Below are 20,355 nucleotides of genomic sequence, written 5' to 3'. Positions count from 1 at the left end.
GAAACGAGAACTAAGAGTCGGATTCCTGATTAATAAGAATATAGCTGGTAACATACAGGAATTCTATAGCATTAACGAGAGGGTGGCAGGTCTTGTTGTGAAACTAAATAAGAGGTACAAAATGAAGGTTGTACAGGTCTACGCCCCTACATCTAGTCATGATGACCAGGAAGTCGAAAGCTTCCATGATGACGTGGAATCGGCGATGGGTAGAGTGAAAACAAAATACACTATACTGATGGGCGATTTCAATGCCAAGGTAGGCAAGAAGCAGGCTGGAGACAAGGCAGTGGGGGAATATGGCATAGCACTAGGAATAGCAGGGAAGAGTTATTAGTAGGGTTTGCGGATCAGAATAATATGCGGATAATGAATACCTTCTTCCGCAAGCGGGATAGCTGAAAGTGGACATGGAGAAGCCAGAACGACGAGACTAGAAATGAAATAGACTTCATACTCTGTGCAAACCCTGGCATCATACAAGATGTGGACGTGCTCAGCAAGGTGCGTTGCAGTGACCATAGGATGGCAAGAACTCAAATTAGCCTAGACTTGAGGAGGGAACGGAAGAAACTGGTACATTAGAAACCGATCAATGAATTAGTGGTAAGAGGTAAAATAGAGGAATTCCAGATCAAGCTACAGAACAGGTATTCGGCTTTAACTCAGGAAGAGGACCTTAGTGTTAAAACAATGAACGCCAATCTTACGGGTATCATTAAGGAGTGTGCCATAGAAGTCGGTGGTAACTCCGTTAGACAGGATACCAGTACGCTATCGCAGGAGACGAAAGATCTCATCAAGAAATGCCAATGTATGAAAGCCTCTAACCTTACAGCTAGGATAGAACTGGCAGAACTTTCCAAGTTAATCAACAAGCGTAAGACAGCTGACATAAGGAAGTATAATATGTATAGAATTGAACATGCTCTCAGGAACGGAGGGAGCCTAAATGCAGTGAAGAAGAAACTAGTAATTGGCAAGAATCAGATGTATGCGTTGAGAGACAAATCCGCCAATATCATTACTAATATGGATGAGATAGTTCAAGTGGCAGAGGAGTTCCATAGAGATTTATACAGTACCAGTGGCACCCACGACGATAATGGAAGAGAGAATAGTTTAGAGGAATTCGAAATCCCACAGGTAACGCCGCAAGAAGTAAAGAGAGCCTTGGGAGATATGCAAAGGGGAAGGCAGCTGGGGAGGATCAGGTAACAGCAGATTTGTTGAAGGATGGTGGGCAGATTGTTCTAGAAAAACTGGCCACCCTGTATACGCAATTCCTCATGACCTCGAGCACACCGGAATCTTGGAAGAACGCTAACATAGTCCTAATCCATAAGAAAGGGGACGCCAAGGACTTGAAAAATTATAGACTGATCAGCTTACTGTCAGTTGCCTACAAACTATTTACTAAGGTAATCGCAAATAGAATCAGGAAAACCTTAGACTTCTGCCAAGCAAAGGACCAGGCAGGATTCCGTAAAGGCTACTCAACAATAGACCATATTCACACTATCAATCAGGTGATAGAGAAATGTGCGGAATATAACCAACCCTTATATATAGCTTTCATTGATTACGAGAAAGCGTTTGAGTCAGTCGAAACCTCAGCAGTCATGTAGGCATTACGGAATCAGGGCGTAGACGAGCCGTATGTTAAAATGCTGAAAGATATCTATAGCGTCTCCACAGCCACGGTAGTCCTTTATAAAGAAAGCAACAAAATCCCAATAAAAAAAGACGTCAGGCACGGAGATACGATTTCTCCAATGCTATTCACAGCGTTTTACACAAGGTATTCAGAGACCTGGATTGGGAAGAATTGGGGATAAAAGTTAATGGAGAATACCTTAGTAACTTGCGATTTGCTGATGATATTGCCTTGCTTAGTAACTCAGGGGACCAAATGCAATGCATGCTCACTAACCTGGAGAGGCAAAGCAGAAGAGCGGGTCTAAAAATTAATCTGCAGAAAACTAAAGTACTAATGTTTAACAGTCTCGGAAGAGAACAGCAATTTACAATAGGTAGCGAGGCACTAGAAGTGGTAAGCGAATACATCTACTTAGGGCAGGTAGTGATGGCGGATCCGGATCATGAGACGGAAATAATCAGAAGAATAAGAATGGGCTGGGGTGCGCCTGGCAGGCATTCTCAGATCATGAGCAGCAGGTTGCCATTATATTTCAAGAGAAAAGTGTATAACAGCTGTGTCTTACCAGCACTAACGTACGGGGCAGAAACCTGGAGGCTTACGAAAAGGTTCTACTTAAATTGAGGACGACGCAACGAGCTATGGAAAGAAGAATGATGGGTGTAACGTTAAGGGATAAGAAAAGAGCAGATTGGGTGAGGGAACAAACGCGAGTTAATTACGTCTAAGTTGAAATCAAGAAAAAGAAATGGGCATGGGCAGGACATGTAATGAGGAGGGAAGATAACCGATGGTCATTAAGGGTTACGGACTGGATTCCAAGGGAAGGGAAGCATAGCAGGGGGCGGCAGAAAGTTAGGTGGGCGGAGGAGATTAAGAAGTTTGCAGGGACGACATGGCCACAATTAGTACATGACCGGGGTTGTTGGAGAAGTATGGGAGAGGCCTTTGCCCTGCAGTGGGCGTAACCAGGCTGATGATGATGATGATGTTTCAAGGGACCCCAGTCCCTCTACTCATCGACACTGGCACGGCCATCTCCCTTGTGAACAATGCCGATTTTTGGAAATATTCTGCACGTTTCTGCACCTTGTCGTCGTCAACCCTGGCTTCTCGGAACTACTTTGGCAAGTTGACTCCCACTCTGGGCACTTTCGAAGCTGACAAACAGTACAACGATACTGAGCAAGAGGTGACTTTTCACCTCACTCGACGAGGATCTTCGTTGCTTGGCCTTGACGCCACACAGATACTGCAAATCAACATGGATCAACATGGTGGGGTCAACTCCCACTTGTCTTCAAGCCACTTGTCATATATGTTGGAAGTCCCGGAGAACACACAGCCAGGATTTCAAGCCTTGTTTTCAAGTGAGCTCGGCTTTGTCAAGGACTGCGTTTGTCAAATCAATCACCGAACAGATGTTCTTCCTGTCAGTGCGAAGCTGAGACGCCTTCCGCTGGCACTTCGATAACAGGTCTTCGATGAGCTCACACGCCTGGAGCGCAAAGACATCACCGAATGCATCGATGCAACGGAGTGGGTGTCTCCGCTGGTGGTCGTGAAAAAGAAGGATGGCTCTCTGCCCCTGTGTGTGGACTTGTGGGAGCCCAATAAAGCCGTCGTCATTGACGGCTACCCACTTCCACATACAGAGGAACTGTTGCAGTTGCTCGCAGGAGCTACATGGTTCTCAAAGCTGGATTTGGTTTCAGCATACCATCAAGTGGGACTGACAGAAACAAGTCGTGAGTTGACAACATTCACATCCCATAAAGGACTGTTCAGATTCAAGAGAGTCTGCTTTGCGTTAGCTTCTGCCCCAGCTACATTTCAAAAGCTTATGTCACATGTGGCGAAGAGTTGTACGGGTGCAGTGTGCAATTTGGATGACATTTAGGTGTGAGGACAGACCGAATCAGAGCGTGATTCCAGCTTAAAGAAAGTGCTGTCTCGCATTTCCAAAATGGGAATGAAACTGAATCAGAAATGTTTTATTGCAAAGGGGACTCACATTTTTAGGGCACGACCTGTTGGCCCAGGATATTTCTCCCATGGAATCATAAATGAAAGCCATAGTTGATGCACTTCCCCCTAAGGACATAATGTCGCTGCAGTCATTCCTAGGTCCAGCTGGCTACTACACCAAGTTCCTGCATCATTATGCAGATTTAGTGGAACCGTTGCGGAAAATGTTCCGACAAGGTCAATCATTTGAATGGACGATGGAAGCTCATAATAGTTTTGATCAGCCTAAGGCACGCTTGGCATGCAAACCTGTTGTGCAAATGTTCAACCCGGAGTTACCTGTCATAGTCCCCACCGACACCTCAGACGTTGGCTTAGGACCTGTACTACAGCAGAAGGAAGGGTCACACCTTCATACCATTGCTTTTGCATCACGCGCTCTGTCACCGGCTGAGAGAAAATATTCAGTTGGGGAATGTGAGGCACTAGCCTGTTTGTTTGCTTCCGAAAAGTGGCACGAATATCTATGAGCTAGATGCTTTACACTCAGAACTGATCATCAGGCATTAGTTGCCAGAAAGTAGATGGGAGAATGTCGTCGCGGTAGCTCAAATGGTAGAGCATCGCACGCGTAATGCGAAGACGTGCGATCGTTTCCCACTTACGGCAAGTTGTTTTTTTATACACTTTCAATTCCATTATTTATCATTTTTTTAATTCAATAAGTACAAGTAATTTTCAATGTTATATGGTGTATTTGTTTGTTCGCTTCTTATGGTATGATAAATAAAAACCAGGCCCGTCGGTTAACCTCCATCTCATTCATTACTGGAATGATAGGGATGTCAAGCCCCTGGCATGCCTTCTTCACTCCCTGTAGAAAACACTCACGTCAGCATCTGCCATGGCTCCTGGCTGGGGGGCATCGGCTGACTCGAGGCAGGCAATGGCTCGATCCGTGAGCCCCTGGGCCAACAGCAGCTGGCACAGGGCCAGGCGCGCCTGGGCATGCCCGGGTGCCAGCTCGCACGTGCGCTCGTACGCTCCGGTGGCCTCCCGCAGGCGCCCCAACTGCTGCAGGCACTCCCCGTAACGCAGCCACACCGCCGCCTGAGGGAATGCACATACTTGCTCCTCCTCTCCACAGCTTCTCAGCTGCCAATGTACTTATATGCTCGATTAAGGCAAATGTGTTTTGCGGAACACATGCGTGGGTTTCACGCCTGACACTCGCCATGTGTCGGCACAGGAAAACGACTCACCATTCCATAGTTCTGCGTGCCCACCAGTGCATGCAGCAAGGGCAGAGCCTCGTGGGGGCGTCCCACATCCATCAGTGCCTCGGCCACGTCGAGGAAGAGGTCGCCGGCCTCCTCCGGGTCCTGGTCTCGCCGCAGCTGGTCCACCAGGTCACCCGTCAAGTGCTCGCCTCCTCCCAGGTGCACCAGGCACAGAACCAGCTTGGTACGCAAGTCCACGGGCATCTCCGCTGGCACCTCACACCTGCCAACCAGCAGGGAGTCAGAGCATGATCAAGTTACGTGGCTCTTCCAACTGCTCTGGGAGCAGCAGCTGAGCTCAGATATGCTTGCTCTGGCCCAGAGGCATCAAAGAAAGCACCCCTAGGCTTGCACAACAGCTTTAACCACATTTGGTGAATGCAAGGACGAGGAAGGTGAGGGCTGCTGTGTGTCGCCATCAATGGTTGGGCAAAAATCTGAAGAAAATAAAACAAAAGACCCCTGTTCTTTCTTAGTCCTTAGAGCACGATTTTCTCAAGGGTCTTGGCAACATTGTTAAACTTTCTTGCTCTTATGCATCTTTAGTATTGCTTGAAAAGGGAGTCAAATTAAAAGAAAAATACTCGGCTATAATAAGGCTAAGATTTTCATTGCTATTACTTTCTCATGGTTCACGATTGTCCAATCCTGGGGATAACATAGATGGAGACCACTGACCAGGAGTGTGGCAATAGAATCGCAACACTATGCCTGCCCCTGTGCAATCTTCGGGAAAAAAAAAAATGTATGACAGCAACAGAGACAATGCTAATATAGTTGCAAAATTGGGTAATGCAGACTCAATTTGCAGGCATTACTGCGCAGTGTATGTAAATCTAAGCCAGACAGTCACTTGGGTCTTACAGGTTGCTTTTATGAGTTGCCAATTTTCAATTTGAACCTTTATTTTTCTTGAATGCAGTTCATGAAAGGTGCAGGAGCTAAAGGCACGCCACGGCTAACAGAGGCTCCTGTACTCATATATACATATAGGTATACATCCTTTTGAATAACAGTACATTGTTCACAGCAGCATAAACAATGAAGCAACTGCATGTCCGTCGGTTACAGTTGCTCGGCACGACCACTTTAACCCTTTGAGGGTCAATGACATAAATATACGGCGCCGCAAACAAGTCCAAAATGGTCGATGCCGCATAATTACAGCGGCGTCTGTACGTTTAAAAAGCCCGCCAATTTCGTAACTTTTTCTTTCTTGGCATGTGCTGCCACTTTGTGGGAATACATGAAAATTTTTTTTCTCGCGCATCCCTCTCTCAGTTTTCGTGGCATGGTTTGTTTTAGATAGTTTGGGCCGGCGGGCAGCAGTTTGGTTTTTGTTGCGTGGGCGGTTTCGGGTTCTTGCGCTCGCAAAACTGATGCCCATCTCGTTACTAATTTTTCAAAGGGCGGCCGCCTTTTTCTCACTCGTTTAGTGCTCACAGGGGTGAGCATAGTAAGGATGCTGCCGTACATGCATTTCCTTTTCGTTTCTTTTTTTCTTGGAGACTTGCGAAAACTAATCGCCTCTGGTAGGCGATAAGATGAAGACCAGCGAAAGTTTGTCACAAGTTTTCCTTTTTTGACGGGCACACAACCACAGTTTTCTTGAGTGCGCTCACCTACGCAGTTCGATTACGCTATGGACGTAAATATTGGTCTAAGAGCAGGAACATTTGAGACTTTTGAAATATTCTCGTGTGCGCATTTTCAAAGCCTTGAATGTGCATATAAAAACGCATGGAATTTTTCATTCTTATAAGTTTATTTCCTTTTTTATTGTAGTTATTCATGAATGAAGAGTACACATATACCAATGCAAAATATTTTTTTCTGACTTAAAGGGACACTAAAGGTTACCAGAAACTCAAGTTAAAGTGGTAGAGCAATGTTCTAGAACGTCTAAGGCGTCAATATAATCGCGAACATAGCTTTAGTAACTGAGAAATTGAGGTAAATGCATGACACGATTTGAGACCCCCCAGCGACATTCCGGTACTAGCCCGATGACGAAAGGACTCCTCATAATTTGTGTTACTAATACTCAACTACTCGTATTAAAAATATCATTTCATTCGATTATAAGACGGAAAAAAATGTTACTTGTCTACGTCTATTCGATTCTAAGAAAAAATAACATTTTGACGTTACCCTTCAGTAATATGGGTGTTCGAAAGGTTTCGTTTTCGCTCGACTCTGCGCGCTCGACTCTACGCCGCGCACGCTTTGGAGTTTCAGTAGTTTCGTTATCGCGTCATGCTGTGAGGGTTCTGCTGGCTCGCGAAACTTTCATTTGGAACAAGCAGCAAGAATGCCACGACCATGTGATGTCGTGGGAAGCCCTCGTTGCTTTCCCGCTCCGGAGAGCCGGTGTCGAGGCCGCCGTCGTAGTACGCAACGACGCCGGCAGTGCAAGCCCTCAGCAGCAGGTCGCGCTCGTCCGTGCTCAAATCGTTGAAGTTGAGCCCACCATCGCGAGCCAATCTGTCAGTGTCAGGGTCCATTGCGACGAGCGTCGAAGTTACTGTCATAGAATGAAGTACCAGCTTATGGGCGTCTTGCGCTGGAGTTTGAGTAGTAGCGGCGCCTGGTGGCGGTGCGGGAAACGACATCTGGGTCGTGCCAGCTTGGGTCGTATTGAGCCCCTGGCTGTGGCGAAGCATGTTTCTAGGCCGAGTTTTGCGTCGATTCGCACATTTTTATGCCCTGTTGCGAGTGCGAAAAGGCTCGTCGCTTCTCATAGACCACGCTGACCACGCTGCGAGCTCGCCGCAGCCTATAGTTTAACGAAAACGGACTCTCCATGTGCCGTGGGACGTAATGTGGGACGTAATTCATTTCTCCTTCCGCTAGCCACCATACTCCCGCTTTCGCTCTGCTGTCGGCTCTGTCTTGGCTCTGTTTCTGGCCGCGCGTTCGCGTTTTGTGCAGAAAAGCCGTAGCGCCGTCTGCGGACGCCGTTCTACTCACCGATGGCGCAACGTCACTATGAGACCATGATGTCAGTACTCCTCAATCGGAGGGCGGGAGATTTGAACTGCGCTAGAGGTACGCGGACGCTTCAGAACGCATTTTCTCTTAAAATAAGTCTCTCCTTGGCACGAAACAAGCGTTTCGAGGTTTCTGTGATGGTATTTCAACAGTCCACGTTGACTTAATAGTAACCTTTAGTGTCCCTTTAATGGTTACCCTAGAAAAATTACGGTAATTTTTTTCCGAAATAGGTCCCTCAGAAGAATTGGAATCTACAATAAAATATCGACCCTGGGCGGTCACATATGGCAAAAAAATCGACCCTGAAAGGGTTAATGGAACCCCGTTCCGCCTTGCTTATGGTGATGTTGCGCTTCTTTTTTTTCTGTTCACAACACATTGCTGCCTGCAAACAAATGGACGAGATGATCAATGATGGCAGCGGCGTTTCGGTGTCTTCTAAACTTCTCCAGCGTTTCATCAGCCTGGACAAACTTGTTTAGAGCTTTCTTGCATTCAAAATTATCTGGCTGGTAGTAGTCAAACAGGTGCAAATCGTAGCCATTTTAGTCATTGCATTCTGGGCCAACAATAGCCCAATGCGTTGGCTACGGTGGCGACGGCAGTTGCTGCTGGCATCCCTCCAGGGTGGACAGAAGCCCCAAGATCATGTGACAGCATGCAGGCAAGCAGTGGAGCCATCAAATGAGTTTTTTTTTTTTCATTTTCCTCTTGTACCAGTTCACGAAGAACAGGTTGTCCATGTCGTTGCATTGGTTGTCGAAGTAGGCGTCAGGAAGGCGTCCAGTGGCAGATCAGCACGGCGTTATGCGGTAGATTATGGCAGTACTACTAGAGTCACTTAATCTTTGCTGAAGTGGAACTTGGAGTCTTTAGGCATTTTTGGAGGTGGCGGGCTTGTCGGTGTAGTCGACTGGACATAGTGTGGTTGGTCAATGAGTGTGAGCCCGTCAGTGGAAGACGTCAGCAGTGTCACATATGACTGGCCCATGGTTTTGATCCTCTCGGCGGAGTAGTAGTGCTTACACGGTGGCGACGTGAACTGCAGATGGGGCTGCCCATGGTGATCTTTTTTATCAGGAACATAGCCATTCTTGTCACGGTTCTTGTAGTAGCCCGTGTCTTGTTTGTTCTTGAAAAAGGTTTTAGAAGGCCTTGACACTCTCGATATGCTGGTCTCGGGGCTACGGCTTCAAGTGCTGCTTTGCCAGTGGTATTCGGTCTCCTCGCGGCAGTGGGAGTGGTGAGAGAAGCAAGAGTGGTGACAATTTCGACAGTTGCGGTTCTCTAGCTAGCGGTTCATCTTGCACTTTTGTATTCGAGCTTGCCCAAGGCTTGACGGCTTGCGCGTGTCATTTTCAGGCAACTCGAACTTGTCCTCAGTTTTGGTCATATCTGTGGACTTGCGTCGGTGATCACCTTGCTGTTGAGGAAGAGCTGAAGTTGTACCGCTGCCTTTGCGTGGAGCTTAGATAGGAGGACATATTGACTCGGTCTCGGGTGGTCACTGTGTTCTCGTTTAGTACACATTTCGGGCACACCAATTATATGTACTGCCTGCTTATCGGCTAGACAGCTTGTGGCAGTTGGTTTGTATCCAAGAGTGGCACAAGTGTCAAGACAGGCGAACCCGGCAGATGGCATGGCAGATCTATCGTGGTATTAGAGGTCTTCGGTAAATTTGGCTTCGTATTTGTCGTCGCTGATCATGACCTTTCGATTTTGGCAATGATTTCAGAGAGGCAATGGTCCTTGCCATCGAGTTCGTTTAAGAGCACTTGCATGTCGGTTGCCGTCAGTTCAGTTGGGGCTGCGATGACTCGGGTAGTGGTGCTCTGAATGACATCATGCTGGCGGTGTAGTCGGTCCATTATTGGTTGTGCGGACAGCAGTATCCTTCCCAGGTTTCACGGCACCACAATGTAAAGAACAAAGCGACTATGTGTCCATCGATTAACAGTTGCATAGTGTGACCACATTAATGGAATCCAATTTCCCCTCGCCTGTGCGTGTGGTGAAGTCGCGCTTCTTTTTCTCTTCGCAACAGTAGCACATTGTAGTAAAGATCATAGGTTGGCATGCTCACAAGGTCCTGCAGGAAGCAGATGTTCATTAAACTAAATTGTGCCATTTGACCAAAGGGCACACTCCAATTCTTTCATCTTCTTGCACTCAAGGTAAACAGCCAGAAATTAAAATGCAGCTTATGGTCTTGTCAGCAAGATAAGCTTCCATGCTTAAAGACTGCTATGAAAGAAAGCAAAAATAAATATTCTATTACATTACTGAAGCATAATGTTGCCACCACTTGAAAATGTTTTCTTGAGCTGCAATAATGTGAAAAGTGAATTTCGTTATGAAAAATTTATTTACTGTTTATTTAACTACGTGACTGAAAAAAAGAATCTATTTTGATGAATGTTCTATTTTTTATACAGAGAGGGAGTTATCCGTTGACAGAAAACCTGTTTTCTTGGCAACATTGAAAAGCGGCTAAGTCAGCCATATTGTGGGACCAGATTAGTTTTATGCACCACTGTTGTAGCTTTCTAGTTTTTCTGTTATGCCTACCTTGGCAACAATTGTCCAGCCTCGTTGCTTGGTAATTTCTCTTATTGGTGAAAAAAAGGACTTCTTGTGATTATAGAAGGTGCTGCATGTGCAGAGCCACCAGAGGACGTGTTGTTGACATGCCTACATCATGCAGCACAGGGCCTGCTGTTCAGTTTGGCTGGCTACTTGCTAAAAAAACATATTTATTAACCTGTAACAAGTGGCAACAAAGATACCTGCAATAACTTTGTTTTGTTAAATTTTTTATATTTTTTTGCTCTAACATTCATCGGCTGCCTGCAGCGGTAGCAGTGTCATGGAAAAACTGGGAAGCGTTCTATGATGAAGCCTCAGAGTGGGAGGAATATGTTGAAGACTTGGAACAACACTTCCTCACCAATGGCCTTTCTGACAAGGGGAAACAAGTGGTGTTCCTGAGCTCCTGTGAATGACCAATATACTAATTACTGCAGAGACTGCTGGCATTTACAAGACATGACACTCACTGAAAGCCTGTGCCTGCTGACAAGTACTAAGCACCTAGGAGTTGGGTTTTATGCTACCAGCTCTATTGCCAGATGCAAAATGAGGACAGAGCACAAAGGTCTTTGTTGCCGAACTGCAAAAACTGGTGGACCCATGTGTGCTTGGACAAAAGGTGGATAGTAATCTGAAAGACTGGCTTGTCCATGTTATTCAAGACAATGTGATGAGAAACTGTTTGTTGGAAGAGCTCACTCTGAAATGAACTATCGAAATTACCACCAGTATGGAGGCCGCTGCCAAGGGCGCACAACAGTTGACCAGCCATGCCTAGGTGGCGGACACGTCACGAGACGGAGAGGCTGTTGGTGCTCATTACCATTGCAGTAAGGAACCTAGCGAGTTATCACGCAGGTTTAGAAACCTTCTTTATTATTTTTGCAGAAGAATGATGAACATGCTGTGAAGAGGTGCCCCGCTACACAGGAGGTGGCGAGAAATTTAAATGGTTCTAAAACAGCACCAGCGGATGGCACAGAAACTGTGTGGTGTTTCATAGACCTACCATGCCTATGGAACACGGACCGGGTGCACTGTGTTGGCATTCGATGAAGTGCTGGATGGTGGCATTGACAGTGAAACCGAACGACTGGACACTGACAGCCTGGAGGCCGTGGAGCTCGGATTGTTGAATGGAACCATGGTTGGAGGAGTGGCCATAACACCTTAGAACCACCGGAGCCACTCACTTGAATGGAGTGCAGCACGGGAGTCCAGACCTGGGCCGTGTATTCTGTGATGGACAAAGCAGAATTCTTGAGCCGCTCAAAGGGTCAGACATTCAACTGAGGGGATGCTTCGACTACTAGTCCAGTCGTCGTTGGTAAGGCAACCATACAGGCCGAGTAGCCATTGCTCATCATGGAAGAGGTCCTCAAGCACTGCTTGGAAGAAACTAGACAAGAGCTCTTGGTATGCTGCTAAATGCCGTATTTTTCTGCATATAACCCGCCACCATATAACCTGCACCCCTAATTACAACACAGGCTGGAAGTAAAAAGAAAGATCCACGCATATAACCAGCAGAAGTAACCGCATACAGCAATGCTAAAACCATTGCAAGAAGTCTCCATTAGCAGATGCACAATTCGTCCATGTCGTATCTTCAGCCAGCGGATCTTCTCCCCTTCCCCATCGGCGATGCTGATAAAGCTGGATTTGCACAATGGACATGACCGTGGACGAGTCAGTCACGTGACATGTGGCGTGAATCGGATCACTCCGCAGCTAGTACTTGCATGACAAAGGACGACCTGTGCAGACAGAGCAGCATGGGTAACGGAGCAAATGCGACTGAGCCATATCATGAAGCGCTCCGAGTAGACCAAAGGAGCACCGCGAGCAATCACGTGATCACGTACGTATGATCATGTGATTCCCAATCTGCAAGCTCAAACCTCATGAAAGCTTCATCATCAGCAATAGAGTGTAAAACTGGGCAAGTTGGTTGATCTTCATGGTAAAAGTAGCACAAAAATAACGGCAACATAAGACATCAACATAAGACATAGAAATACACAGGACAGGCTGAACTAACCATTGTTAGTTCAGCGCCTCCCCAGTGTATTTCTCCACCTTGTGTTGTCATTATTTTTGTGCTGCTTTTACCATGTTTATCATCAGCTTCTGCTATGCTAGGGCAAACATTGAGTGCAGTGATCTGAGTTCTAGTTTGCCACAAGCGGTATACTAGCCAACTACTTAACACAAAATGCTGATCTTGTAAACAGGAGAAGAATGGGCAACAATGGAGGAGAGAGGTCAGCTTCAACACTCAAGAAGGGGAGGGGGGAGGAGATGGTGGGGTTCCCTTGGAGATAACGAAACTAAATGGTGAAAAACCTGGCCTTGATCATTGCAGTGCATGCCGTGCTGCCGTGAAGCCACATTTAAAGGTGAAATTCACAGGCCACACTGCTGTGTAGCCCCACTTCAAGGTGAAATTAACATATAACCTGCAGCCCGACTTTACTGTTCATATTTTTGCGTTCTTGTTACGGGTGGTACATGCAAAAATATGGCGGCCTCTTGAATGTGCATCACGTCAACGGAGCAGCAAACTAGGCAAGAAAGTTTCCCGAATTGTTTTCGCGCTAGATAGATTGCGGAAGAGATCACATTCAAACTGTCAGCCACGATCGGTCATAACAACGCTGGAGCATCCAAAGCATGATATCCAGCCACTGACAAACACAGAAGCCACTGTGAGTGCTATTATGTCAGTGAGAGGAAATGCTTCAGGCCAGCAGGTATAACAGCCTACACAAGTGAGTAGCAGCGAGCACCTCGGGATAGTGGCAGCAGGCAAACAATGTCGACATGAATGTGATCGAACTGGGGGTCAGGTGGACGAAAGGAGTGAATTGGTAACTTTGTGTGTCGTGTCGTCTTGGAGCATTGACAGTGGATGCATTTGCGAGCCTGGCGGCATACGTCAGAGTTCACACTCGGCCACACAAAGCGGCAAGTAATTGAACGCTGGGTGGCACGAACTTCAGGATGGCTTGCGCCAGTGTAGCTTGTCAAATACTTGATGGGAAAATTGGAATGGAACGGATAGGCGTGTTCGACTGCTTGACATGTCGCAAGTGATAGTGCCTGAAGAAAATGGAAGGGGCACGTCGGACAGCGCTAATGAGGTAGCAGGGGACCGGAGGTCCCGAAGCTCGACGTCTAAATGCTGCACCGTGGCAATTTGTTCTAAGTGTACGCATGGATATTGCGTCGATACAGGAGAAGGAATCTGTGGCTGCATTGACTGGGCCTTCAACGTATCGTATGTCCACGGTGAACTCGGAGATTAAATTGAGGTGCCACATTTCCCGTGCGGTATAAGCGTTCTGATTACTGCGAAAAGCAAACGTCAAAGGCTAGTGATCTCTGTGAGGATGTGAAAGCTTGTTCCTTCCAGAAGGTGTCGAAAATGCCGAATGGCCAAGTATACTGCAAGCAGCCCACGACCAAACGTGCTGTAACTGTGTTTCTGCAGGCTTCAGCTTCTGGAGGAAACACCCGAGTGGGCCCCAGGAGTTGTGCTGGAACTGGAAGGGAATGCATTAGCACGGTGGCATCTGCCAATGCGTTTCTGGCAGCTTGGAAGGACTCTTCAGGGTTGGATGTCGAGGACAGAGGGGCGGACAGAACTCTAGTGGTCTTGAGAAGATTGGTGAGTGATATATTAATTCAAGCGATGCTGGGAAGAAAACAGCGGTGGAAGTTGAGCAGCCCTAGGAACTTGCAGAGCTTTAGCAGTGATGTTGGGCGAAGGAACTCGCACAAGGCTTGAACTTTTTTTCCCATGGACTCATTCCTTGGGGACTCATGTGGTGTCTAAGGAACTCAATGTTTTGGACACCAAAAACACAATTTGCAGGGTTGATGGGAGGGCCTTGTTCTTGGAGCCGAGAAAATAGCAGGTGCAAATAAATGGGTGCTGTGCTGCTCAGGGAAAATATTCACCACCAGGAGGTCATCGAGGTATGCAAAGACAAAGGGGAATCCCGGATGACCTCGTTAATAAGCCTATGGAATATCTGAGCAGCGTTTCTCAGCCTGAATGGCACGTGCATGTACTCAAAAAGCCTGAATGATGTCGCAATTGCAGTCTTTGGGATGTCAGTGGTGGAACAACCATTTCACTTTTGCGCCGCAGGTCCTGGAGCATGCAAAAAGCCTATTTGATGCAGCCGAAAGAACCTTTGGCACAGGGTCCAATGCACGTGTGCTTACCATATACCCTGCAAATTTTAACTGATACAGTCGATATGTTTTGGGAATGGGGTTGTGTGGGGCTTACCCTGCAAGCGCGGTCGGGAGAGGGCGCGGCGCTTCTCCATACTGCAACGTGCAAAGGGCGCTATAGGGCATGGTTCATATATATGGCCAAGACACCAGACAGATAGTCAATAAACACGTTTATTAACCCAGGATGCAACAGAGTGCGACAGTCACAGTTTGTGGGCAAAGGCTAACCGCAAGACTGACTGAGTACGCGCGCCTGCACTGAACATGACATCATACAATATACTTATGTCATGACATGAACATTAGGGAGTTTTTGAATAGGGGCGACAAAGGTTCTGCCACTGCAAAAAAAAAAAAAAGAAAGGAGTGTCAGCCCCACGGCAGATGCACAGGACGCTAATAAGGTTTTACGTTTCCATCGGCAATGCTATTTCACCGAAATAGCCCAGCGACCCAAGTTCAATGCAAAAGTTTTCCTCAAAGAACCTATCGGCACTCATCGAAGTGGTCACCGTAAACCATATTCCACCTCATTCGCTAATACCATTCTTAACTATGCACTATGTGCGATTCTGATCGCACCGGCTCTTAAACCCCGCTATCACCCATAAACATCAAAAAAGCTTGCCTCAAATCCTAAAATGTGACACCCCTCTTCAACAAACTCCAAGGTACCATGCTGGTTCGATGAACACCGAAATAAAGTGCCAACAAGATGGGACAGTAGCACTACATTATACGTCCGTCAGAGAAAAATGTGCGAATGATGAACCGGACAACTCCGGTAGGCCCATAGAGTTTCTCCCTATGTAGTGAGAAACTCTGTGAATAGGCCTCTGCTTCCTTCTTTGATGATGATGATAGTGTGCTGTTGGTTTCGATTTCAGTTTAGCTTGCTGCAAAGTATCGACGGAATGAGGGCTTCACTCTTTTGCATGCTTTGGCGCATGCTCGGCACAATTTCCTGCTAAAATGCTGTTCTGGCACAGGATGGCTACAAGGGTCCACTTTTGGCTCAGTTAGGCACAATTGGGGTAGCTATTCTGCTAGCTCGGCAAAGACTTGAGGGTAGCCCTTCACTAAATCTATCTTGCTGAATATTACCGTTCCAGCTAGGTTGAGTGCGAAGTCATGAATGTGAGGGAGTGGGTAGCGATCAGGGATGATGCGCACGTTCAGCGCGCGGCAGTCGCTGCACGAGCACCAATCCTCTTAGTCACGCTTTGGTACCATGTGTAGACTTCAAGACCTGCTTGGCAAAGTGCAGGTGATATCCAGTTGCAGCATATAGTCGAATTCTCTTCTTGCAATGGCAGGGCGGTCACCAGCGAGGTGTCTGGGTTGGCAAAACACTGGGGGGCCTTTGGTGACAACATGATGCAAGACATTGTGACATACTGGCAGCTCAAGATTGGAAGATTTCGTGATGGCTGGAAAGACTGACAGAATTGAGGCGAACGAAGATGATGGTATCTGTGGTATTGTTCTAGTGGTTGATGCCATTTGTGTGAGGATGCCTTGTATAGACATCCTAGTCATCGTGTCCCTGAGGCAATGAGTGGGGAGGTCAACACTAAGTGTGAAGTAGGTCATAAAATCTGCGGCCAATATGGCCATACATATGTCTGCTACAATGAACACCTATCAGTCAATAATAAGAGAGCGCTGGTCATATGTGTTGATACAAGAGCTGTTGGCTGCATGAAGGGGCAAATTTTTTTCCCAGTCTGCCAGTCTAATCGCACGGCAGAAATGACGCTGACCTGTGCACCTGTGTCCACCAGAATTCGTTGTTTGGCAATCGTGTCAGTTACATAGAACAGGCGGCTTGTCGTACGGCAAGAGTCACCAGCCGCCATCAGTGACTCTGCGGTATGTTTCTCTGCCAGCTGCAAAGGGAATGGCACTGACATGTGCTGGCACCAAATTTGTTGTGATACCAGCAGCATGCACTGCAATGAGGGCCAGAACGGGGGCTGGGCTGAGAAGGGAATTTGAAATGGCAATCACGGTCGAGCTGATGACAGTGGCGTGAAGATTGTAGTACAGCAATGGTCTCCGCATGTTCCTCAACCATTTGGTCAAGGCAAGACTGCTGATCTTCGAGGTGCAACAGCTGAATGGTCGTTGTTGCCACAGTACCTTTTGCTGAATAGTCAGCAATGCGTTCGGCCAGCTCTGCAAGATTTTCGAGGGGCAAGTCTTCTGGTGTTGTAGCCAAGGTAACCACAAGATTTTGTGTGTGCATCAGTGCATGTGCATCAGTGCGTGCACGTGTGTGGTTGGACTGGAAGTCATCTATGTCACAATTGGTGCTGCCCTTGAAGGCAGCTATGCTTGTGTTTATCGTTCTTCTTTATCTTTTGTAACTGCCAATAAATTTTGTTCCCACACAAACCTAGATGTTATTCCACGCAGTCTCCTGAGACCACAACAGTGGCTACGAGGGTGAAACACCATTGAACTGAAGACCGCAGCCCCAGCCCTTAAGTAGAAGATGGCAACTTTGCTGTGCATGGTAACTTCAAACAGTTAATCAAAAAGAAGGATGAAGGCTTGCAGTCTTACATAGAGCGCTTCGAACACTATCTACAAGCCATGCAGGTGAGCGCAGAGTTGAAAGTATCTGTTTTTGTAATGGCCATTGGAAAGAAGGCACATGAAACAATGATGAATCTGCCCGCTCCACAAAAACAGAAAATCAAGGGCGACGAAGACCTCATTCAGGTTCTAAAGAAATACTATGCTCCAAAAAGGATGGTGATTTCAGAACGGTTCCTGTTAAACTGCAGAGTACAGAAAGAAAACGAGTTGGTGGTAGAACATGCGATTTAATTAAAGTGGCTTGCCACGTCACACAAATTTGGCAACTTCTTAGATGAAGCGCTGTGGGACTGCTCTGTGGCTAGGTTAAAAGACCAGGTTCCACAACAGGAACTCTTGCAGAGGATTAAACTGATGTTCTCAGGGGCCAGCAATATCATGGAGACCACTGAGCTTACCTTACACAGAGATAAAGAGAATACAGCCGCACTCGTCTCGGAACTGAAAGAAGTTTCTGTGGTGAAATGGCATGACCAAGGCAAAAATCTTGAACCCAGAGCACCTTGTAAACTTGTTACGAAGGAGACGTAGGCAAAACACGAATGCAAGGTATAAGGGTGCTTCTGATGTGGACAGAACTATGTCGCCAGTGCTTTTCCACTCCACAAGTACCAATGTTGTGTTTGCTAATGACCGGGACATCTGGCCAAGTACTGTCGCACGTTATGTGCAGAGCAAGCTGTGGAAGACAATAAAAAGGGCACAGGAGCAGACTGTGAGGGTGAAGTACTGCTGCACAACATCTTTTTTTTTCCCAGTAGCAGCCGTAGCCACATGGTGAGTGTTAGAGTGGTGGGCAGAAGTGTAAAAAGGAAAACTGATACTGCAGCATCTGTTTCAATTGTACTGGAAAGTGTCTAATGCAATATTGGCCTGACCTTCCCTAGCCCCGTGCCCCTTACGGTTGAAAACATATGGTCGCATTTTCTTAAGGGTTCTAGGCAAATGCAATGTGCTCGTTGAGCATCACAGCCAGACAGTGAACGTATCGCTTGTGGTGTGAACATCATGAAATCGGTACGTTCACGTCTCCTACTGAAAGCGGGCCTCCACTACAGTGTCACAACCAACTATGACCACTGGATATGTGATAACAGATTCCACAAAACACTGCTTCAATTAATACACAACATAGACCTCACAGCACACTGAATTATGCTTTAAGGGCAAGTCAATCACAATAAAGAACGAAAAAAGAAATAGAGAGCACCATGAAAATGCGACACCTTGCTGCTGGGCTAAGATTGGTTGGAGGTGTTAAAGCTAGACTGGATGAGCATGTGCAGTATCAGTCTTGATAGAACAACACCAATAAAAAACCAAAAGGACTTAAGCATAACTGCGAGTCGGCCTAGTTGGAACAGATTCATCTTAAAACTTTTTGTGCGCAAACAAACAGGGACGAAGAATAGTGGCAACACAAGGACGAGCGTAAAACTTTTTGTGCGCAAACAAACAGGGACGAAGAATAGTGGCAACACAAGGACGAGCGCTCCTCCTTGTGTTGCCCCTATTCTTCGTCCCTGTTTGTTTGCGCACAAAAAGTTTCAAAAAGACATCTTCTTGGGCAAGTTGGTGCTTAGATTTCCTAGGTATACTTTGTGGCGCAAAATACATTTCTTGAAAAGGGACAGAAGAAAGGAAGACAGCCTGTCTTCCTTTCTTCTGTCCCTTTTCAAGAAATGTATTTTGCACCACAAGGTATACCTAGGCAATAAAAAAAAAACATTTGCCCAAGTGTTGGAGCCAGCACTGGGACTAAAAAGTGGCAGCCCAGGAAAGTTGTCTTGAAATATAGCAGTGGGCCAGTTTCTTGCAAGCCTCAACTGGTACCTTTCACGCTGCAAGATGCCATAGCCGAAGAGTTATAGCCAGTGACCTGCGGAGTGAAAGTTCTAGTTAAACAGAGCAACTATGCGATGCCACATGTAGTAGTTTTCTAAACCCAACAAGGCCTGAATTTCCAGTGCTTACAAAGTGACTTTGAATTCTTGTCTTCAAATTGACCCTTACTCACTGCCAGTAAAGGGAGAATGTCTTCATAATCCTGCACGAATGTAAATATTTCGCTGTACTAGATCTTTCCACAGCCTATCAGCAACTGCAACTTGACCAGGATTCTAAGTCACTTGTCACAGTAAACATGCATATGGGATTGTTTAAATACATGCACTTGCCATATGGAATCCTCAGTTCCCCAGCAATTTTTCAAGCTGTCATGTATGAACTGCTGAAGAGGCTGGATAGAGTGTTATGCTGTCTAGATGATGATATTATGGCTGGAGAAACAATTGGAGAGTGTGACGAGGAGGTTGAATGCATGCTAATAGAGTTAAGGAGGGAAGAATTGATCTACACAAAGAAAAATGCTAGTTAATCAAGCGATATGTAAATGAATAAAGGGAAAATGAGACATACACCCAGACGTAGCTACGTGCTACAAAGAAAACCCACACAGATTTCTCAAAAGAAAAGCCTCGCAGTTCAAGAAAAATTCGTCCTGGTCAGGGACTCGAACCCGGGACCACCGCCTCTCTGAGGCAGCCACTCTACCATCTGAGCTAACCAGACGGCTAGTAGATGGCAGGGTGAAGTCTAGTTTATCAACAACTTGAAGCAGAGGCAAGAATTTCACATCTTATTTTATTTTTATTTTATTTACAGAATACTGCAGGCCAACTTGTGACCCAGGCAGGAGGGAATTCGTTCATACAGTAATGCAATTAAATACATTCAAAGAAAAGAAGTGCATATGAAATATGAAATACATTGAATCATATGAGGTACATTGAAGGATGATATCAATACATAAAAAGCACATTCTACAAGCATACAATGCAAGGGATTGAATTGAAAGGAGAGAAATATTTACAGTACCAGCTTACAGTTTTTTTTTTTTTCATGCTAACACGCATGAAAGTACTCATGTGGTACACGTTTATTTGAAATGCAGTTTTTTAATGGCATGTAATATGTTATGGGACAGGAATACATCGGCCAGCAGAGAGT

General features: G+C 46.3%; 1 protein-coding gene and 1 long non-coding RNA gene across 4 annotated transcripts in view; one reads left to right on the top strand and one right to left on the bottom strand.

Moving 5' to 3' along the window:
- Positions 1-20,355, bottom strand: part of LOC142576640 (general transcription factor 3C polypeptide 3-like) — a 255,854-nt gene that overhangs the window by 93,797 nt on the left and 141,702 nt on the right. For all 3 annotated transcript variants that reach the window (XM_075686857.1, XM_075686856.1, XM_075686854.1), the window contains exons 11-12: positions 4,891-5,131; positions 4,520-4,738 (exon numbers count right to left, since the gene is read on the bottom strand). In XM_075686857.1, coding sequence (XP_075542972.1) covers positions 4,520-4,738; positions 4,891-5,131 — 460 coding nt within the window. The remainder of the gene's footprint in view (positions 1-4,519; positions 4,739-4,890; positions 5,132-20,355) is intronic.
- Positions 1-20,355, top strand: part of LOC142576641 (uncharacterized) — a 149,529-nt gene that overhangs the window by 52,857 nt on the left and 76,317 nt on the right. The gene's annotated exons all lie outside the window — the stretch shown is intronic.

This window comes from Dermacentor variabilis, chromosome 3, assembly GCF_050947875.1.
Source record: "Dermacentor variabilis isolate Ectoservices chromosome 3, ASM5094787v1, whole genome shotgun sequence".
NCBI lineage: Eukaryota > Metazoa > Arthropoda > Arachnida > Ixodida > Ixodidae > Dermacentor > Dermacentor variabilis.
Note: the sequence above shows the minus strand (reverse complement) of the source record. Positions and strands in the feature narration are given on the sequence as shown.